General features: G+C 45.0%; 1 protein-coding gene across 2 annotated transcripts in view; it reads right to left on the bottom strand.

The window, feature by feature from the left end:
* NT5DC3 (5'-nucleotidase domain containing 3) overlaps positions 1 to 20217 on the bottom strand; it is a 67183-nt gene that overhangs the window by 37498 nt on the left and 9468 nt on the right. For both annotated transcript variants that reach the window (XM_040637382.1, XM_008705767.2), the window contains exons 2-4: positions 10025 to 10209; positions 1431 to 1505; positions 701 to 756 (exon numbers count right to left, since the gene is read on the bottom strand). In XM_040637382.1, coding sequence (XP_040493316.1) covers positions 701 to 756; positions 1431 to 1505; positions 10025 to 10209 — 316 coding nt within the window. The remainder of the gene's footprint in view (positions 1 to 700; positions 757 to 1430; positions 1506 to 10024; positions 10210 to 20217) is intronic.

The raw sequence follows: 20217 nt of genomic DNA on the forward strand, positions 1-20217 counted from the left end.
GCTCTCGGCACTATCTCTTCGGAACTGTGCGCGTGTTTAACTTGGATAAAAAACATTAATTTTAATAAAGAGTTTGTGAGGGAAGAACGTAAGACAGGCACCTTTTTTTTTTAAAGTACAAGGACCATACTCCTAAATCCTCCCCCAAATTCAAGAATTAGAAAAGGCAAAAGCCTTCATTTTCAAAGTGACAGATTTTGGACTCAGTGCTTCTACTAATTCTAATAAATGGGGGGCAGGTCTTAATATCCAAACTACTCAGTTGCTGTGGTAGGAACAAGAACCCGCTGCTTCACCCCAGCATCCCTACCCCTACCCAAAACCTCGGCTCTAGGACCCCCACTCAGCTGGCAGATGGGCACCCCTAGAGAGCCCATCCTTCTCCAAAATTCCCCCCCCCAAAGCACCCCCTAATGGTCTAAACACCATCATCACCCTGGTCACCATGGACTGTAATCACTGGTTTATTTACGTGCCTTCCAACTTACACTCCGAGCTCCTCGGGGCATCCTTGAAAGCCAAGCCCTTCGGATCTGGATGATAACAGGCCCCAATAAATGTTCTTGAATGAATGAGTGAATAAATCATAAATACACACACTACAACCCTCTTCATCACCAAGCAGTCAATGGGTCTTAGATGTCTAACCCAAAGTCACTTGGTTACTATGAGTGAATAATTCACCTCCTCTTACTCTTACCTGTAGACGGTTCCCAACTGGATGTAATGAAAAGCATCAATCTTCATCAATACTGCCTTCAAAAACATAAACACATGTGTGGGTGAATACTGCACAGCAAGCTGCACATTGAAGAACTGCAGGTGTCATTACAAACCCTATCAACACCAGGCTGACACGGAGAAGCAGCACACTGTATGTGTCTGACAGGCTTGCTTGTTGGTTAAAGCACTGTGGGGGCGCCTGGGGGGGCTTAGTCGGTTAAGCATCTGCCTTAGACTCAGGTCATGATCTCAGGGTCCTGGGACTGAGTCCCATGTCAGGCTCCCTGCTCAGTGGAGAGTCTGCTTCTCCCTCTGCCCTTCCCCCACCCCCCACTCCTGCTCACCCTCTCTCGCTCACTTGCTCTAATAAATAAAATCTTCAGGAAAAAAAAAAAGCAAAAAGCACTGTGCAGTCTGTTAAGGAAAGGACTGATCTGCAAAAACAATATGACAACTGGCTCCTCCTCAAAACACCAAAAACGACTTCTAGAAATAAAGAGTCCTTCCAAATAGCTAAATGCATTCATTTTTTTCTAATACAGTCTTTTGCAAAAGACTTTACCCAAAGATGTTTTTTAATAATTCAGTTCTGCAGCCCCAAGGAACGGAATTTAAAATCAATTTCTGTGTCCAGCAAAGAAAAGCACCAAGAGTACGTTATTCCCAAACACCATTAAACTGCAGAAAAACGTGGCGATGAGACCTACCCGCTGCACGTCATAATGAAGTCCACGAATTGCAAAATTTGGGTCATACTCATACTTCCTGATTTCCATCGGGTACTAAGAAAGAAGAAAGGAATCAGTTTTAGCGAACAATGTTCTAAGTTCAACAGTGTCCAGATTTGGTCCCTTCACAAAAGCTGAAGTGGCTGACGCACTTTGGTGGGAAGATGGGGTCAGGACAGACCACAGCTTGGCCCTCTGCTTCTGGACAAAGGACCTCTTGGTCACAGAGCCCTCCCTCCACCCCACTCCTGTTCATCCGCCCAAGCACAGGTAAGGCCTCACCCCCGACCCCAGATTCTTTCGTCTGAACTCCCCCCGCCCATCCCTTCCCTCTGCCCCTGGACCCCTAGATCCCCTAGGAGCCCAGAAAAACATCTGCTTCCACCTCCAAGACTTCACCTCCTCCTACTGTATTTAAGGCGGTGGATGAAGAACTGGAACGTCCCCTCTATGAGAAGCACGACTTTTTCCGACACGTTATCAACCACCCATTCAGCTCCTATCTGAGCACCTCAATGTATCAGCCCCCTGCACGGCCCCACTGCCAGGTTTCACGAAGAGACCAAGCTGAAAACTTTTCAAAGGGGGGCCCCCTCCATATAGCTTGCACTGCTTGTCTCATCCAGACAGTGGGCCGCTGCTCGCTCCCCAAGGGCTGGAAGGACCTCCCTGTTGTCAGGTACGGCCTCCCTCCCCCTCTGGCCTCCCTCCCCCTCTGGCCGAGAGGGCCCTTTCTCAGCATGTGGTAGCCAGCACATGCTCCAACACTCTGACTCAGAACGTGCATGACTTCTGGAGGCAGCTAGGCTCCCCTTGTAATTCCTATTAGCAAACCACTCCTCAAACTGCAAAAATCTGTTCTTATCTGCTAGACCAGGCATCCAAGCCCTTCCCTCCCTCCCCAAATCTCAGAATTAGAACACCAGCTACCCCCTGGCAGCACCAAGGTACTGAGCACAGAGTCTGCTGCTACGGCACACAGGCCCTCCCGTTCCCATTTTACAGACGGGGCACCAGAGGCACTGAGAGAAACAGTGTGGCCAGGCCACACAGCTGGGGTGTGGTGGGGCAGGGAATCAGGCTCGGCCCCTTACCCTGCTCTCCCCACTCCCCCTGCCCTTGGAGTATAGACCTGTAGGACAGAAGAGTATTCCTGAATCTAGAGAGGCTGTGGCACCAGGATCTTCCTTCCAAACACCATGTAAACTGCGTAAGTAAAAATCTAGATCGCTAAAGGCACCTCGGTCAGTTAAGCTCAGGTTTCAGCTCAGGTCATGATCTTGGGGTTGTGAGATCGAGCCCCACGCTGGGCTCCGTGCTGGGTGTGGAGCCTGCTTAAGGTTCTCTCCCTCTCCTTCTGCCCCTCCCCCACTTAAAAAAAAACCCTGACAGCTATCAAGATGCGCAGTACTTTGCATGACAGTACTAACTTCTCACGGCCAGGGTCACGCTTGTGTGGGAACACTTCCTGCTCCCACCAGGCAGAACGGCACGCAGCACGTGTTCAGGCTGCATAGAGCGCTGACTCAAATGTCACATCCGAGCTCGTTTATCTAACACCTGCCACGGATGCCAAGAAATCACCAAATGCTATTTCCACTCAGGGGCGTTTCCAAGAATTCTGAACACTGTGTACGGTTCTGCATTTTCATGAACAGACTTCACACACACGTCCCCAGAACCCCGCACACGGCACCTCGGTCCCACCTCCCGAAGCAAGGCCGAGGGTCTGCACACCTGTGATGGGCGGGACTTGGGGGGGATACTTAAATGTTCCTGAGAGGGGTGCTTTTACTGAACCACGGGCTGCACACTGTTCGGACACTTTCTGTGTCTTTATTCTATGTACTCCTCCCTGTCCCAGCACGGAGGAGGCAGGGCATCTCACGTCCCCTTGACTGTTGGATAAACAGTACTTGAATCCAGGTCCACCCCAACCCCCTGCAATCAACTCTGAACAATCCCAGAGCCACCATACTAGCGGCTCCTCTCCCCCCGGGAGGGCGGGACCTGCCGCCTCAGAGGGCCCAGTGAGTTTGTTCAGGGGATTCATGGTGAGGAGGGCAGGGCTGGCTGCTGTAGCTGAGAGACAGCGTGGGAATAAGAGAGTGCACACCCTCTGAACTCGGACTGCCAGAAAGTCTGGCGGCTCCTTCTTTGAACGGCCTATCCGGACTCCCCGGCAGGACACAGACGGCACAGTGAGACACGGCCACGCACCTACCCATGGGCCCCAGAGCTGTGTGGTCTGGGGAAGCCACTCCTGATAGACACACAGCGTTTTCCCAGGGGTCCAGGGACTATGGCAGACGTGGAGAATGGACATCTTTGTCATCACAAAGAATAGGCCCCAGGGTTGCAGGACCGGGCATCGAATCCCAGTCCTACTATGTGCTAGCTGGGTGACCTTGGCAAAGTCGCTGTCTCTCTGAGCATCGGTTTTCTCATCTCCAAAGTAAATGCAACTCCTGATCTCAGGGTTGTAAGTTCGAGCCCCACGTTGGTGTACCCATTATTTAAAATAAAATCTTCAGGGGCGCCTGGGTGGCACAGCGATTAAGCGTCTGCCTTCGGCTCGGGGCGTGATCCCGGCATTATGGGATCGAGCCCCACATCAGGCTCTTCGGCTATGAGCCTGCTTCTTCCTCTCCCACTCCCCCTGCTTGTGTTCCCTCTCTCGCTGGCTGTCTCTGTCCTGTCGAATAAATAAATAAATAAAATCTTTTAAAAAAAATAAATAAAAATAAAAAAATAAAATCTTCAAAAAATTAAAAAAAAAAAAAAGGATGCATGCGGGCAGCGGGGCAGTCTCTGGCACATAGCAAGTGCACAATGACATGGAGCTGTGTTGCTGGACTGGGAACTGGGGGGCCTGGACTTTTAGACCCATTCTTCTAGCCTTTGTTACTCTCCCAGGGGACTTCAGTCCACTCACTTAACCCCTCCAGGCCTCTTCCTTTGTATGGAAAATGATATGGTTGGACTGGGGTGATTTCTATGTTCCACTCTTGCCCCTAAATTATGTTTCCCTATACAACCAATTGAGTCAAAACTGTCCTCATGGTGGGTCCCTTTCCAACACAGACAGAGAGACAGACACACAGAAACACACACACACACTCAGGCACACACGCGCACACACGCGTGCAGGCACACGTACAGGTGTGCGGCATCCATCTCCGGGAATAACCATCAAGGGTCCTCTCCCGTCGAGGAAGCCAGAGCTGCTCCCATCAGCCAGGAGGTTACACTCCTCTCCAGGGGCCCATGGCTAGATTTTCTGGACTCATCAGAGTTGATAAACTTTCCACCAGCCTGAAAAACATGACTCACTCCATGTGTCATGAAGATTACTGGTGTCTCTAAAAGCAGAACAAAGAGTATGAAAAGATAAAAGACCTGCACTGGGGATTTTTATTAAAAATCTTACTTAGGCCCAGTCTAGTTTCCTTCACTACCTGGATTTGTTCTCATTCCAAACACAATCCGAGCAGGCTAGTGTGTGGGGACGAAGGAAGAGCAAGGTGCTACAGAAATGTCCCTCACAGCTCCAAGCAGAGCTCACAGCGTGAAGAACCTGGGAGCTCCCGGTGCGGGGGTCACTCCTTCTGCTCTGCGGCAGGCCAGCATGCCCCCTTTCTGGCAAGTTACAGAGCTCTCGAGACAGCTAGTAACCTCAACATCACAACACTGCCCATGAGTTCCTGAGGTCCAGACGCCTAGAAATAGATGCTTTTCAGAGGTCTCAGGTTGATATTTTAAGTAGCCTAAATTATGAGTCTTACCAGAGGCAGGGCAGAAGCGCACAGCAACAAAGTTCTCTAAAGTCTTCCCAAAATGTGAAGTGAGGGCAGGGCGCCCTGCATCTGACTGGTGATTTGACACCAAGCACAACACTCTCACTTAACTGTGTACTTTGTGCCAGGGCCCGGGAATACGGCAGTGAACAGAACGGACAGCCTCTGCCCCTAAGGAGTTTACACTCTACCATGGGGACGTGGACCACAGACAAACACCCAGCAGAATGCCTCCCGGTGGTAAGCACTACAGAGCAAATGCAGTGTGAGAGCTCAGAGATCTGGGGTGGGGGGAGGGGGTGGAGATGAGGAGCCAGGCCTCAGACTGCCTGGGGCCAGGAGGGATGTTCCAAAGCCAAGGAAATGCACGTGCCGAGGCCCAAGGCAGGAGTGGGTGGCAGTTCAAGGAGCAGCGAGAACACCAGTGTGGCTGCAGCAGAGGTGAGGGCAGGTGGGGAGGAAACGGGGGGCCTGGGAGCACCGGAAGGCCTTCTCTGTCGTTCCAAGTGTGCTGGGAGGGCTCGAGGGCATTTTGGGTCCTGGAGCCACATGGTCGGAAGGTGATGGTGCCTGGACCAGAGCGGTGGCCGTGGGGAAGAAGGGGATAGAGTTAGGACACGTTCTGAATTGAGTGAAAAGAGAGCTCACAGCTGCCCAGTGACCTCCTCCCAAAGAGGAGAGCATGGAAAGGGGAAGCATAACTTCACGCTGCAGAGACCCTAGACACAGACATCAGGCACAGGATCAAGGCCAATGCCATCAGTGGGAAGTCATGCAGACAACATGCACCCTTGACATGACGTGGTGAGAACCCCCAGTCTAACCACAGGAAAAATGTCAGACAAATCCCAAGAGAGGGCATCCTAAAAAGATACCTGACTGGTACTCCTCACAAGTGTCAAGGTCATCACAAACCAGGGAATTGTGAGAAACTGCCAAAGCGAGTCTAAGGAGAAGTGACAACTAAATGTAACGCAGCATCCTGGACGGGACCCTGGAACAGGAGAACGTCGGGTAAAAACTACGGGAATCTGAATCCAGTACGGACATTAGTTAATAAAGATGGACCAATGTGGTTCTTTTGGAAGAATAAATGGACCATAGTAACATCAACTGGGCACAAGAGGGGAAACCAGGCATGGGATACAGACACAGGAATTCTCCGTATTCGCTTCGCAACTTGTCCGTAAGCCTAAAACCCTCCAAAAATTAACAATTTATTTTCACCAAGAAGACGAGAGCGCGAGAACCCATAGCGTTTGCGGACAGATCAGACATGGCATACAGGAGAACGGGATGGGTCACGGCTGATGCTGGGCTCTGGATTTGGAAAACCGGCGAACGTCAACGCCACTGAATGATGAGGGCATGGATCCAGGCGGTGAAATCAAGAACTCTTAACACCCCCTTTATATGTCTTGGTGCACCCATGAAAGAGAAATGCAGATACAATCATTAACCTATATTTTATTCTATTTTTGTAAAAACTTATTTTTCTAAAAAAAAAGCGTAATTAAGAAGGGGCTAGAACTTTTGCGTTTGTTTTTTGGGAAGCCGCGCAATTGCAAACTTACTATTCTATTACTGTACCTCTCAAAAGCAGATGTCTTCCCATCTCTACAAGTACATTTAGTCTTTGGCAGGAAAAATGGCACCAAATTAAATGCATCTTGGAAGAATTATTTTGTTTCATCAGAGCAAGAGAAAAATCTGCATAAGCATAATTGACTCTATTAATATGCCTGATATAATTAGTGTTATGACTGATCTCTTTTATCAAAGCAACAAACAGACATAATGGGAGTGAAATTTCAGTGATCTTAAATCCAGAAGCTTTTCTAATCAGAATGACTGCACCTTCTTTTCCCCACCTATGTCATCTCTCTTTTCCCCCAAATTTCATACATTTTTTTATCTTCACAAATTTTTTACCTTCATGAATATTTTATTTTCATATGAACAAAAGGGTGGAAATGAAAGGTGTTATTAACCCCACAAGGGACAACAAGGAATAAAGGAGAGAACATTTATGCCTTGGAAACAGATTTAAGTTCAAATCCTAGTTCTGCCTCCTACTGATCTCGTGGCTTTGAGTACTCTCTCATTTCCATTAGCCTCAGTGTCCTCACCTATAAAACAAAGACTATTTGTAGGGTCGTCACGCGTCTGAGAGAAAAATGCTAGTCACAGCTAACATTTAGTGAGTGTTCTCTACCTGCCAGACACTTTAGATATATTAACTCATTTCATTATGACCATGACATTGTGAGCAAAGTACTGTTACTGTGCCCATTTCACAGACGAGGAAACTGAGGCTCAGAGAAATGAGGTGAGTTTCTCAAGATTCCCTGAGAAGTTAGTAGTGAAATTCAGGATTTGGACACCAGCAGTCAGGCTCTAGAATCTGGGCTTTCAGCATCTAGCAGAAAATCAACAGGGCTGTTAATAAAAAGACCTTCATTTTATAAGTGATACCAAAGTAACAGCAAAGGCCACAGATGACCGAGGACTAGAATGTCAGCACCCCTTCAGTTCCATCTCCTGGTGGGGTGGGGGAGAGACGGTGCAGGCTGGCAGACAAGGCAGCAAGGGCAGGACTGCCTCATTCTTATTCTGCTTTCACTCCCACAGTGAAGGGCAAAGAGAGTCTCTTGAACAAATAGAGAAGTGCAGCTGGATGGCAAGTGGCTACATGGGTCTACAAGTGGTAAAGTGGCCATAACTAAAGAAAGCTGGCTGCTGGCTGCTGGCTTAGTGGCAAAAGGGAAGGTTATTTTTGGCAAATGCCATTTCTGCATTTTGAACGAGTAGAAACTGAGTTGCTTATTAAATCCACTGATAACCAAAAGCTGAGGGGATCAGGAAATATACTGCATCAAATGGCGAGGATCCAAAACTAATGGAAACTTTGGTAGCATTAATAAAGGTATGGAATCCAGAACCAGGGAGGTGATAATCGCCCTCTATTCCACACTAGTCAGACCCCACCAGCAGTAATCTCTTCAGTTCAGGGCCTCACATATGAGAGGGATAAACCAGAGCACACACACAAAGAATGGTAACTAAGATGATAAAAGACCAGAAAGGAGGCCAAATGAGAATGGTTGAAAAACCACAAACAATCGGCCTGGGAAAAGAGACGTCTTGGACAGCACAAAGGCTAGACTACACGACATGTAGCCCAGTAGTATAAAACATTATTCTCATGGGTAAGTCAGGGATAAAACATTAGTTCTCCCAGACCTACCTATCTGCCCGCCCCCAGCCCACCTCTGCGGACAAACTCCTTCTGAACCGTCTCTGCTGAACCGTCACCTTCTTTGTTGTTTTCCCAATTCCCTCTACACATCCCTGACTCTTCGTTCAGACGTGTGGAGAGGCCTCCAGCAGGTGGCCACATAATTCCTGTGCTCACACGACTGACTCCACCGGGGACCATGTGGGGACTACACCGTTGGTACCCGGGTGCTACTCACCCTCTTGCTCCCTGCTTCTACGACAGGGCCTGGCACGAGGGGGGGACTTCGGAAAAGCTGAAGGAATGTGTGAAGGAAGAAATGACAAGAGACGAGACGGATGGTGAAAGCTGTAGGAGGGCCAGCTGTCCCACCCCAGTCGGAAGGGCCTCCCTCCTGCAGTAACGCTCTCTGGCCTGAGACAGACATTGAGCTGCACCTCTCGGGATACTGTGGGCTCTCAAAGGGCACCAGTGCAGGCGACCTCTGAGGCGGCGTCTCACCCTGGCTCCTGAAACGTGAACTCAAACTTCAGTATGGGAAGGCACATAGGTTCTGCGTGTTTCTTTCTTCCTTCCTTACCATAAGCCTTTAACAATACCATGCAATAGAAGACATTCAAATGTCCTTTAGGTAAGAACAACTCAAGTCAGGGATGAGGGTAAAATGCTGCCTATCATTGGAAGGATTTCTTCTACCCAGAACTCAACAGGCTGCCAAGCTCATCAGCTCCAGGAGAAACTGTATCCCTGAGCAGTGAGAAATGAGAGCACAAAGCCTGTAACCCCGTCACCACAAACGCGTAACTTGAGAGTCTTTTGTCAAAGAGACATCTAAAGATTTTTTTAAAAAAACAACTATCTTCCAGGGGCGCTTGGGTGGCTCAGTCAGTTACGCGTCTGCCTTTGGCTCACGTCATGATCTTGGGGTCCTGGGCTCAAGCCCCAGCAGGGAGGGAGTCTGCTTCCCCCTCTCCCTCTGCCGCTCCCCCTGCTTATGCTCGCTCGATCTCTCTCTCTCAAATAAATAAATAAAATCTTAAAAAAAAAAAAAAAAACTATCTTCCAGTACAAAGTTCCACTTATGTGAGTTAAACAAGTTCCAGAAATCTATTATACGGCAAGCACCTATAGCATACAATACTGTATTACCAAAAATCTGCTGAGAGGGTAGATCTTATGTTAAGTGTTCTTACCACAAACACACACACACACACACACACACACACACAAATAATAATAATGGGGCAGGTAGAAACTTCAAGAGGTGACAGTTTATACACTTATCTCCAGACTCATCAAATTATATCCATTAAGTATGTACAGCTTTCTGTATGTCAACCATACCTCAAAAAAGAGTAGTTAAAAAAAAAAAATCTTCCAGATAGAATCATCTGGAATGGAACAAAATCTACCCGTTCATTTCACAACACTTTACTAAGTGACGTCTGTGTGCCAGGCACAAGGCCAGGTCTGCTCAACGCTGTTCTTCAATGTCTGAGGGAAGGAGGAGGAAGACCACAATGTCCCCGTGCTCTTACCCGGTGTTCATTGATGAGAAGGTCCCGAGCAGCATTAAAGATCAGCGTGTGGAGGTGCTTTGAATAAAACACCAAAGTGTAATCATAATCGAAGCCATAGATTTCAATGTCCGACAGGCTCATCTCGTTGTTTGAGAAAATGGCATCTGGATTCAACAAGTTGTTCATAATTGAAGGAACCAAGTCTAGAAGTAAAGAAAAAAATATATTTTACCCTGTGATTAATAAGGGTGAGGATGATTCCTAGGAGTCACCAAAGTGCAAGCATGATGAGCTTTACCTTGACAACCTGACGCTGAGTGAGAGCAGCCAGCCACAAAGGCCTACACGTGGTATGAGGCCATTTGTCTGAAACGTCCAGAGTAGACAAATCCATAGAGGCAGAAGGCATATTAGTGGTTGCCAGGGGCTGGGGGTGTGGGGAGAAACGGAGAGACGGCTAAATGCGTATAGAATCTCCCCTTGGGGTGATGACAATGTTCTCAAATTGGTGATGAGTGCCAGCTGAACGGCTGTTGTGAATATACTGAACGCCACTGAATGGGAGACCTTAAGTGGGTGAATGGTACCGTATGTAAATAGTATCTCAATAAAACTTACTAAAAAAGAATCTTTGCTTCAATGCCACAAAATGATGTGTTTGGTTTAAAAAATAATACATGCTAGTTACAGATTTCAGAAATTGAGAAACATAGATAATTACACTTAAGTATCACACAACATCGCCTCACCCAGAAAAACAACATTAACATACTGGCTGCAATATTGTTTATGTAAGTTTTACACAGCTGGCCTCACGGTGTATACCCAGCTTCCTGAGCTCTCCGGAGCCGTGTCATGTTCTATCATGACGGCATTCTCCTACCACCACAGACAGGTGCAGGAGTGAAATCGATCACCACTACATCACCCTTCCGATTCCTCGGCGCGCTGCCCAAAGAATCACAGCATTTTCAGGAAGGTATAAAAGAAGTCTGAAGACACCATCTTTGCAGTCTTTTTTTTTTTTTTTTTTTACTTTCGTGGAATACAGTGAAGAATTCATAATTTTTCATTTCCCACCCACAATGACAAAAAGAATAAAACTACAGAGGGAGACATTTCCCAGTTATTAGAGGAGCCAGAAGATGACTGCAAAGGACAGGCAGCAGCCCCTGGAGCCTAATGAGGCTGGGCGAACGGATCACAGAGGAGAAGTCTCAGACTGTGGGTCTTCAGCCACCACACCCTCGATGAAATCAGCATTAGAGACTGTACAGTATATTTCCAAAGACGAAAAGGAAATATGATATTTGCATTCAGTTAGTCCTCACAGCAAGAACCTCATCGGGCAACATCTTATGACAAGAACACTGACCACTCTATTTTACTAAAAGCATATGTGACTGTATTAATTCATCTTTTATGATGTTTGTGCACTAAAATTTATTTGAAACAGCCCATAAGTGCAAATGCTAAAAGCAGGTGACTTTTAGGGAGATGAGTAAAAAATATCTAACACATGCACACAAAAATCAAACCGTCCATATCTGACTACTCTCTCAAGACGAAGGACCACCTCCGGGCCCCACTACAGGAGTTAACATTTATTAAGCACCTACCACGCGCTACATGCTATCATAGCACTTTACAGCCTCTCATTTCATCCTTACAGCAGTCTTAGGATGCAAATACTCTATTATCCCAGTTTGATATACGAGGACATCTGGGACAACACCGAAATTACATCATTTGCTGAAGTACACACAACTACTAAATGGCAGAGCTGAGATTGAAACCTGGCAAGTCCAGAACCCGTGCTCTGAACTCTCCTCCCCAAGACTGTAGGACTCAACAGGCACCTGAGAAGGGTGCATCTTACCCTCAGCAAAATGAAGTCAACCCTTCATCATTTCGGCGCTCGCCAGACAGCCAACGCTGCTTTTCCCTTCCCCTCTGCTCACTTCTTTTGGCTAGGAATGGCCCAGGTGACCCACTTCCATTCTAAGGGGCCACGTGAAATACTCAAAAGGTACTGCTTTCACAGGTGACAGCCCCAATCAGGAGCTATGTCAGCCACAACGAGGTGTTCTGAGCATTTGAGAAGGCACCTTGCAGCTTTAAGGCTTAGATCCCTTTGAGAACTGAACGAAAGCCATAGAATCCTCTCCCCAGAAAAATGCCCTTCCAGATTTTGCAGGCAATTTCAGGGCGACTGACCCCCTGAAGCCCATTCACAGTCATCAGGTAAGTTGCTGTAGCACACTAACTTAAAACTAAGCCTTTCCATCCCCACACAGAATGCCCAGGCCAGCGAAGACAAATGTATGAATAAATGAATGACTTTATAAATGCATGCACGTATTTCTCTCCCCTCCCACCAGACAACCTAGATAGGGCTGAGCGTGCTGAAAATCCAAACAGTTAAGATGCACCAACAATTCCATTTCATTAGTTCTCTTTGGTCAACATCAGTGAGATGATTACTTTGGCATTTTTTTTCTTTTGCAAATAAGACACATGGGAGGACAGTAAACAAGACAGTAGCATTTTTAAAAACTTGAAGGCAGATAGTTCACCAGACTCGTTCTGGGGAAGGGAGAGGCTAGTAGCTCCAAGCCATTTGGCATCTGCCACCAGGCCTCCCGGCCTTACATAATCCATGGGCCCCTGTGGAGATGCTATTTTCTGCATATGACCACACGGCATCCTCCTCCAGATGAAGTAAGGGAAGCAGGACTGCTTACAGAGTGACCAACAGCTCTGCTTTCACAAACGCTCTTTTCAGGGGAAGCTTGAACAGCCTGTTGAAATCAGAAGTGTATGTTTAGGAATAGTGTTGGCAATAGTCTCCCTCCCTTTCTACACCCTGAGAAGAGTCTGCAAAGTCCTCAAGGAACGCTGCTATGATGGAAAATGGCTAACAGCCCATCTCCGATGGCTGCCCGGGAATCCCCTGCTGGGGTGAAAGCCCAAGGTGTATTAATCACATGAACATCACCACTGAAAAGCTGGGATGTTTAATGTGTCATCACTCAAAATAAACACGAGGAGCATGGGAAGCTTAAAAGGGATTTCAATGCTCCATAAAACCACTTCAAAAAAGTGCTGAGAACAAACACGAATAATTACAAGGCAAAAGGAAAGAATGCCAAACACTCACAAAAAGACAAACAGTCTGTCTAAACTGTAGACGCTAACGTATAAATGGAAGAAGGGCCCCTGACTGATCAGTTATGCACTTCTTCCCCAAGCAGAAACAAGAGTGGGTACCGATTTAGAAAGTGAATTCCTTTTGTACCTAATGGATGATGACAGCAAGACTATACGGTTAGCACAGAGAAATGGAGAGCCAGCTGTCTTACTCTGGCCAAAGCTCTGACGAGAGCCTGGTCCCAACGCAGCCACCCGGGCTAGAACACGAAGAGCAGCTCTCAGAGTCGCCCGAGGCCCCCGCAGACTTCGAGCGAACGAGCGAGAATGTGGTGATAGCTGTCTACAGTAAGCACGAGACTTCGGTGCTGCTGGTCACCACAGCATAACGTAGCCGAAGCGGACTAACACGTACTCCTCCTCCAGCAGGCTGCGGGGCTCTGGGAGATCGCTGCTCCCCGACGTCCAGACTCCATGGCCTCAGTGAGGTTCCATTCCTGACGCCAGGAGGAGAGCACATGACCCAGGCCTGGCCAACAAGAGCACCTGAATTCCCTCGCCAACATTAATTCGTTTAGAGAAGGCTCAGGGGCCCCTCTGGCCAATCATCATCACACTCGCCCTGCAGCCAAAACGAACCAAGGAGTCCAGTCAGGAAATGTCTGGATTTGTAAGGGAACTTCATGGAAGAGGCCTTCTTTTCTTCCAAACTTGGATCTAAAAGGTTATAAAACTGGAGATGTGAGGGGCCATCTCTAAGAACCTTTAAAAAGGCCAGTATGGAAGAAAGCAAGGGCACGAGACAGAGAAGCCACCCAGTGACATACTTGGATCAACGTATATTTGAAGCTAATACTCCCTATTGAGTTTTTAATGACACAAGCCCATAAAATTTCTTCCTAAAAAAATGTTCTTTGCTTAAGTTAAACCAGGTTGAGCTGGATGTTCTATTGCTTGCAGCCAAAAAGGTCCTAGTAACTAAAAGTTCATTTCAAGCATATTCAGCCACTCAAAATTCTTACTGCCTACAAATTTTAATGGTCTAACCTGGCATTAAAGGCATTCTTCATTTATACTTTAAACCATCTTTCCGGGTCACCTGGGTGGCTCAGCCAGTTAAGCATCTGCCTTCAGCTCAGGCCATGATCTCAAGGGCCCGGGATCGAGCCCCTCATTGAGCTCCCTGCTCAGGGGGGAGTCTGCTTCTCTCTCTGTCTCTCCCCTTCCCCTGCTTGCGCTCTCTCTCCCTCTCAAATAAAATCTTTAAAAAAATAAACCATCTTTCCAATCTTAAATTCTCTTTCATATGCCCTACTTTCAGCAAGATGGGTACTCTACTTACTACTCTCTATTCTCCAGAATATGCTATAGTTGAGTACCATCTTGAATTAAATTCACATAGAATACTCAAGTCTCCCTTTGTCTAACTACATAAACACTGTTAGCTATATGAAAAGAAGGTCAGGGAAAATTTCCCTTTCTACTATGCTGCAAAACAAACACCATGTGAATCAAAGAACTAAATTTTTTTTAAATATTAAAAAGTTGGCAAAACTATATAGATTATTATTTATCTCATCACTCCAAATGTGAAAGCAACGACAATAAATCACAAATGGAAAACATCAACAGACTTACAATACAAAAATTTTTTTAAAGAGACAGGGGGTAGAGAGGGGCAGAAGGAGAGGGAGAGAATCTTAAGCAGGCTCCACACCCAGCACAGAGCCCCTTGCCGGGCTCGATCTCACAACCCCAAGATCATGACCTAAGCCAAAATCAAGAGTCGGAAGCTCAACTGACTAAGCCGCCCAGGCGCCCCTACAATATAAAAACTTTAAACATCTGTGTATCAAAAATATCAAAAACAATAATCTGAGGGGAAAGGTTATATTAGACAGAAGTTTAAAGCTAAAAACCAAAGGACCAATATCCTAAATATAAAAAAAAAATCCAAAATCCAAAAAATATAAAGGATATATCTCATAAGAGAGAAACTTAAATGGCTAACAACTGTAAATGTTTAACCATTGTAATCACAAAAAAATTAAAACAATTAGACAGTTCACTCTCTCTGAAAGATGAATTACAAATGGTTTTACTGTATTTCATTCACTTTTTTTTAGTGTTACTTGGCTAAGGATTAAAAGATGCCGTTCTTCTCCCATCAGATTGCAGTAGTGATTATGTTGCTTTTGTTACTTGTGTGTATTCTTGGGGGGGGGGGCCTTTCCATTCTTGTTTTGTTTTTAATATTAGAACACAGAGTTGGTGCTGGTACTGAGACTGGACGGCCTCACTCCTTGGTATTTCGGAGAAGTCAGTTCAAACTTTCTAGAAAGCAGGTTGGCAATAAGTACCAAGAGTCTTCTTAAAATATTCATACCCTTTGACCTAGTAATTCTCCTTCTAGGAATCAATGCTAAGGAAATGTTCAGAAATGTGGATAAAGATTTATATACTAAGATTTCATTACAGTGATATTAATAAAGGAAAACCTGGGGGGAAATTATGCTCCACATAGAAGGCCAACCATACATCTGAAATACCCGAACTCAAGAACTCAAAACACATTAATGAGAATATGATCGAACAGAAAAGCGGAAATGCACCTGAAAATCCTTGAAGTTCAATTTCTGGGTAATGCAAACCACAATCCCAGAGACATAGAGATGATATTTTTCTCTAATTAATTAGGATTTTTCTTTTTGGTATATGCTCTAGATTTCAAACTGTTCTCCCAGGAAAAAAAGAACATTCAGATCTGATATATATATAGGCACCTGCATGGTTCAGTTGGTTAAGCATCGACTCTTGATTTCAGCTCTGGTCATGACCTCAGGGTTGTGAGACTGAGCCCCACAGCTATCTCCAAGCTCAGCAGGCAATGTGCCTGAGATTCTCTCTCCCTCTCCCTCTGCCCTTCCCCCCATTCGTGCGTGCACTCTTTCTAAAATAAATAAATAAATCTTTTTTTAAAATGTGTGTGTAAAGAGAGAGAGACTGAAAATATACGAAAAAAAGGTATAGGGATTTTTTGTGTCTAAGTTGAAACCACACTTACATGACCTTCACTGCCTCCACCACAAGTGAGCTCAAAGTTCTGTGCCCAAATTGTAAAGATTTAACTCCTCAACTGTAATTGCCAAGTATGATAAGGAAAAGACAATCACCTTAGATGATTTTCTCTTAGCAAACTTCACCAGTTACAACTTCCTTCTGTCAAGCAAGTCTTGGACAAAGACAGTCAGTTCTATTGACATCTGTCTGAAAACTGTGAATTTGTCCTAATGCAATCGATGTGATTTGACCATAATACAAATTTCATGTTAACATTTAGAATGTTATATTTAGTGCCAACAAACGTGATGAGTAGTTACAGTAAGGGAAATAAGAGTAGAGCAAAGAGTGTGACTTGAGATAGCTGATTCAAAGGAGTGCTACTATTAGACCTTAGAGATTTGAATCCAACTATTTTTAGCCAGAAAATATTTTCTCCAGTATCCCCAGTTTACTTCTGTACTCTAATAGATACAGAGACAAAACCAAGTGACCAAGGTATCTTTTTCACTATGAAGGTGAACATTATGGGGTTACCTACCCAGCACAACCCAACCTTTAGATAAGAAATGACCCTTCCCCACCTCTAAACACACAAATGCTGCGTTCTTCTAGGACCCTGCACCACCCCCCTCCAGCCTCAGTTGGTGGTCCAGGCTAGAGCACCAGATTCACCCTGGGCCACACTGTTCCCACCCCTGCAGTACGAACTTGCCTCAAGCCAGGCTAACCCAGAGCCCTTCCCTTATTTCTTTGTCTTTACTAGATAGCTTTATTGAGGTACGATGATGTATAAGAAATCACACATAAAGTATGCAGTTTGATGAGTTCCGACACATGTATTCACCTACGAAGCCATCACCCCAATAAAGATAATAAGTGTATCTAACATTCCCAAACATTTCCTCACGCCCCTCTGAATTCCACCCACCCTCTCCCCTCCACCCCTGACCATCCCCAGGTAACTGCTGTTCTACTTTTGATCAGATTTGTTTGCATTTTCTAGAGTTTTCTATAAATGAGATCACATGGCACATAGTATTTTGGTAAACTGGTTTTCCCCAGGAACTTTTTCAGTAAGTACTTCCTGCACACCTACTATGTGCCAGGCACAGAGAACTGTGCAGGGGTTATAAGTGAGTAAATAATAAAGCACTAGCTTTGTACTGAACGACAGCACAGGCAGCAGGGGAGGCAAGAAATGGCATGATGACAAGTGGAGAAGAAACTCAGCACACTTGCCCTCTCCAGGGGAGGTGGCAATTCAGAAGTCACTTTTATTGTATCTATAAATCTAAAAAGCAGCTTTCATTTTTCCTTTACTTTAGACATTTTGCATCATCTCCAGGGAAAAAGCAATCCATGACAAATACAATTACTCATCTGAATAATTAACAATGCATATGACATTTACACTACTCCTACCAAAAGTTAAAATCACATGTTATTCTGTAAATAATATCTGTAATTTTGACTGCTCTGTAGAAATCCATCCTGCTTCCTAAAGTTCCAAAAATAAAACCACATGTGACTACATTTGAAATACAATTACATATAATAATGGTTTAATGACAACCTAATCTGAAGTCATTTAATAAAAAAACTTAGGAGCGCTTGGCGGCTCAGTCATTAGAGCATGCGACTCTCTAGCTCGGGGTCATGAGTTCAAGCCCCACATTGAGTGTGGAGCCTACTTAAAGAAACAAAAACAAAACTTAACTGCTCAAAAGAAAAGTACATTTGTTTCATGGGAGAAACTTCTTAGAAAAATAAAATTTAGCCATATCAAAAGATCAACTACTAGGCAAGCTATCAAGAATCTTCATTAAAGTATGGAAGAAGTAGGAAAGGAATAATTGTCAATGTCTTCCACATACCATCCACCCTGGGTACTTCTTGTTATCTTGATTAACCGTCAGAACTCTCTAAAGTAAACACTGCTACCCCCCGTTTGCAGATAAGAACAAGGCTGCAAAGTTAAGTGAGTCCAAGTGGCACGGTTATCAAACAACACAATGTAGGTCGAATGCTTGGCAGAGCACTTGGCACACAGCAGGTGCTTCATAAATGTCAGTCCCCCCTCCTTTTCTCATCCATTCAACTAATAGTTTTCCTAGATTGGCATAAACCAGGAAACCACATCCTCAGACTCTTTCATGGGATCTCTGAGGGTAGAACTATTTTTACAAGAATGCTTACACATGACAGGCAGAATACTGTGGATTAGGACATCCACATTCCCAATCCCTAGACTGTATGAATATGTTACCTTTACATGGCAGAGGGGAATTAAGGTTGCAGACTTTAAATAGCTGACTTTAAAACAGAGATGAGTTTATCCAGGGGGGCCCTACGCACAAGGGCTAAGTGTAAAAAAGGAAGGCAGGAGATTCAGCCTCAGAGTGATGTGATGTAAAAAAGGCTCCAACTTCATTTTTAAATTGCTGGCTTTGGGAGCGCCTGGGTGGCGCAGTGGTTAAGCGTCTGCCTTCGGCTCAGGGCGTGATCCCGGCGTTCTGGGATCGAGCCCCACATCAGGCTCCTCTGCTGGGAGCCTGCTTCTTCCTCTCCCCCTGCTTGTGTTCCCTCTCTCTCTGGCTGTCTCTGTCTGTCAAATAAATAAATAAATAAATAGTCTTTAAAAAAATAAATAAATAAAATAAATAAATAAATTGCTGGCTTTGAAAATGAAAGGGGCCATGAACCAAAGAATGCAGGAAGCTTCTAGAAACTGGAAAAGGCAAGAAAACATTCTCCACTAGAGCTTCCAGAAAGGCACAGAATCCTGCCAACGCCCTGATGTTACCCCGGCAAGAACCATCTCAGACTTGTGACCTCCAAAACTGTAACTGATCTGTGCAGTTTTATTTATTTTTTATTTTTTTATTTTTTTAAGATTTTATTTATTTATTTGACAGAGATAGAGACAGCCAGCGAGAGAGGGAACACAAGCAGGGGGAGTGGGAGAGGAAGAAGCAGGCTCATAGCGGAGGAGCCTGATATGGGGCTCGATCCCATAACGCCGGGATCACGCCCTGAGCCGAAGGCAGACGCTTAACCGCTGTGCCACCCAGGCGCCCCGATCTGTGCAGTTTTAAATCACTACATTTGCAGTAATTTGTCAAAATAGCAATAAGAATTTAATAGAGTATTTGCCTCTTTCACTCTTATTCTCTCACCAATTTACATTGGAGTTTTCCAGAGGCTACATGATGTCTGACAACTCAATGGTGTGAATGCAGAATCAAATCTGAGACTCCAGCCATCTCCTGTGAATCAAGACATTGCAGAAATTTGCAAAAGCATGAAACCATGATGTTCTTCTAAAGTTCTTTTATTTTAGAAAATAGTGACCTAAGAAGTGTGTCATTTATGCTAGCAGGTAACAGATTGTTATTTTAAATGAGTGGGGAATACCTATGTTTTAAGTCTTTCATTTTTAAATTTCGAATACAGTCACTATTGGTGTGAACTATACAAAAAGAAAAACTTTGGGATATTCGAGAATTTTAAGTGTGTAAAAGAGTCCTGAGAGCAAAACGCCGGAAAACTGCTGCTCCAGCTACGCCTGTCTTGCTCACTGTTACAGTTACCCACACATAGAAGATACTCAAAAAATACTGTTAATAAATAAAATGGATACTCAAACAACATTCTGATACTGACAGTAATCGTGTTTCTCAAGTAGGTTTTCCTGCTCAAAAGAGAACAAAAGAAACATTCCAGATGAGCCCAATATAATCACCAGAGTTACATCTTGAAGAGCTACAGCTCTAAATACAAACTAAAATTTTATTCAGGTTTATATATCAGTATCTTATAAATACACTTACTATAAAACAATTCCTCAAAACCCTAGTAACTGAAAAAGAGGAGTTTGTCAAAGTTAACGACCAACCCACAGAAGTACAAAAATTTCCTACCCAGCTGATTAATCAGCTAGCCTCTCTTTCTCACTTGACTAAAACATGCAGTAACTTAAAAAATAAAAGAAAAAGAAA

This window comes from Ursus maritimus, unplaced genomic scaffold (assembly GCF_017311325.1).
Source record: "Ursus maritimus isolate PB19 unplaced genomic scaffold, ASM1731132v1 scaffold_21, whole genome shotgun sequence".
Classification (NCBI taxonomy): Eukaryota; Metazoa; Chordata; class Mammalia; order Carnivora; family Ursidae; genus Ursus; species Ursus maritimus.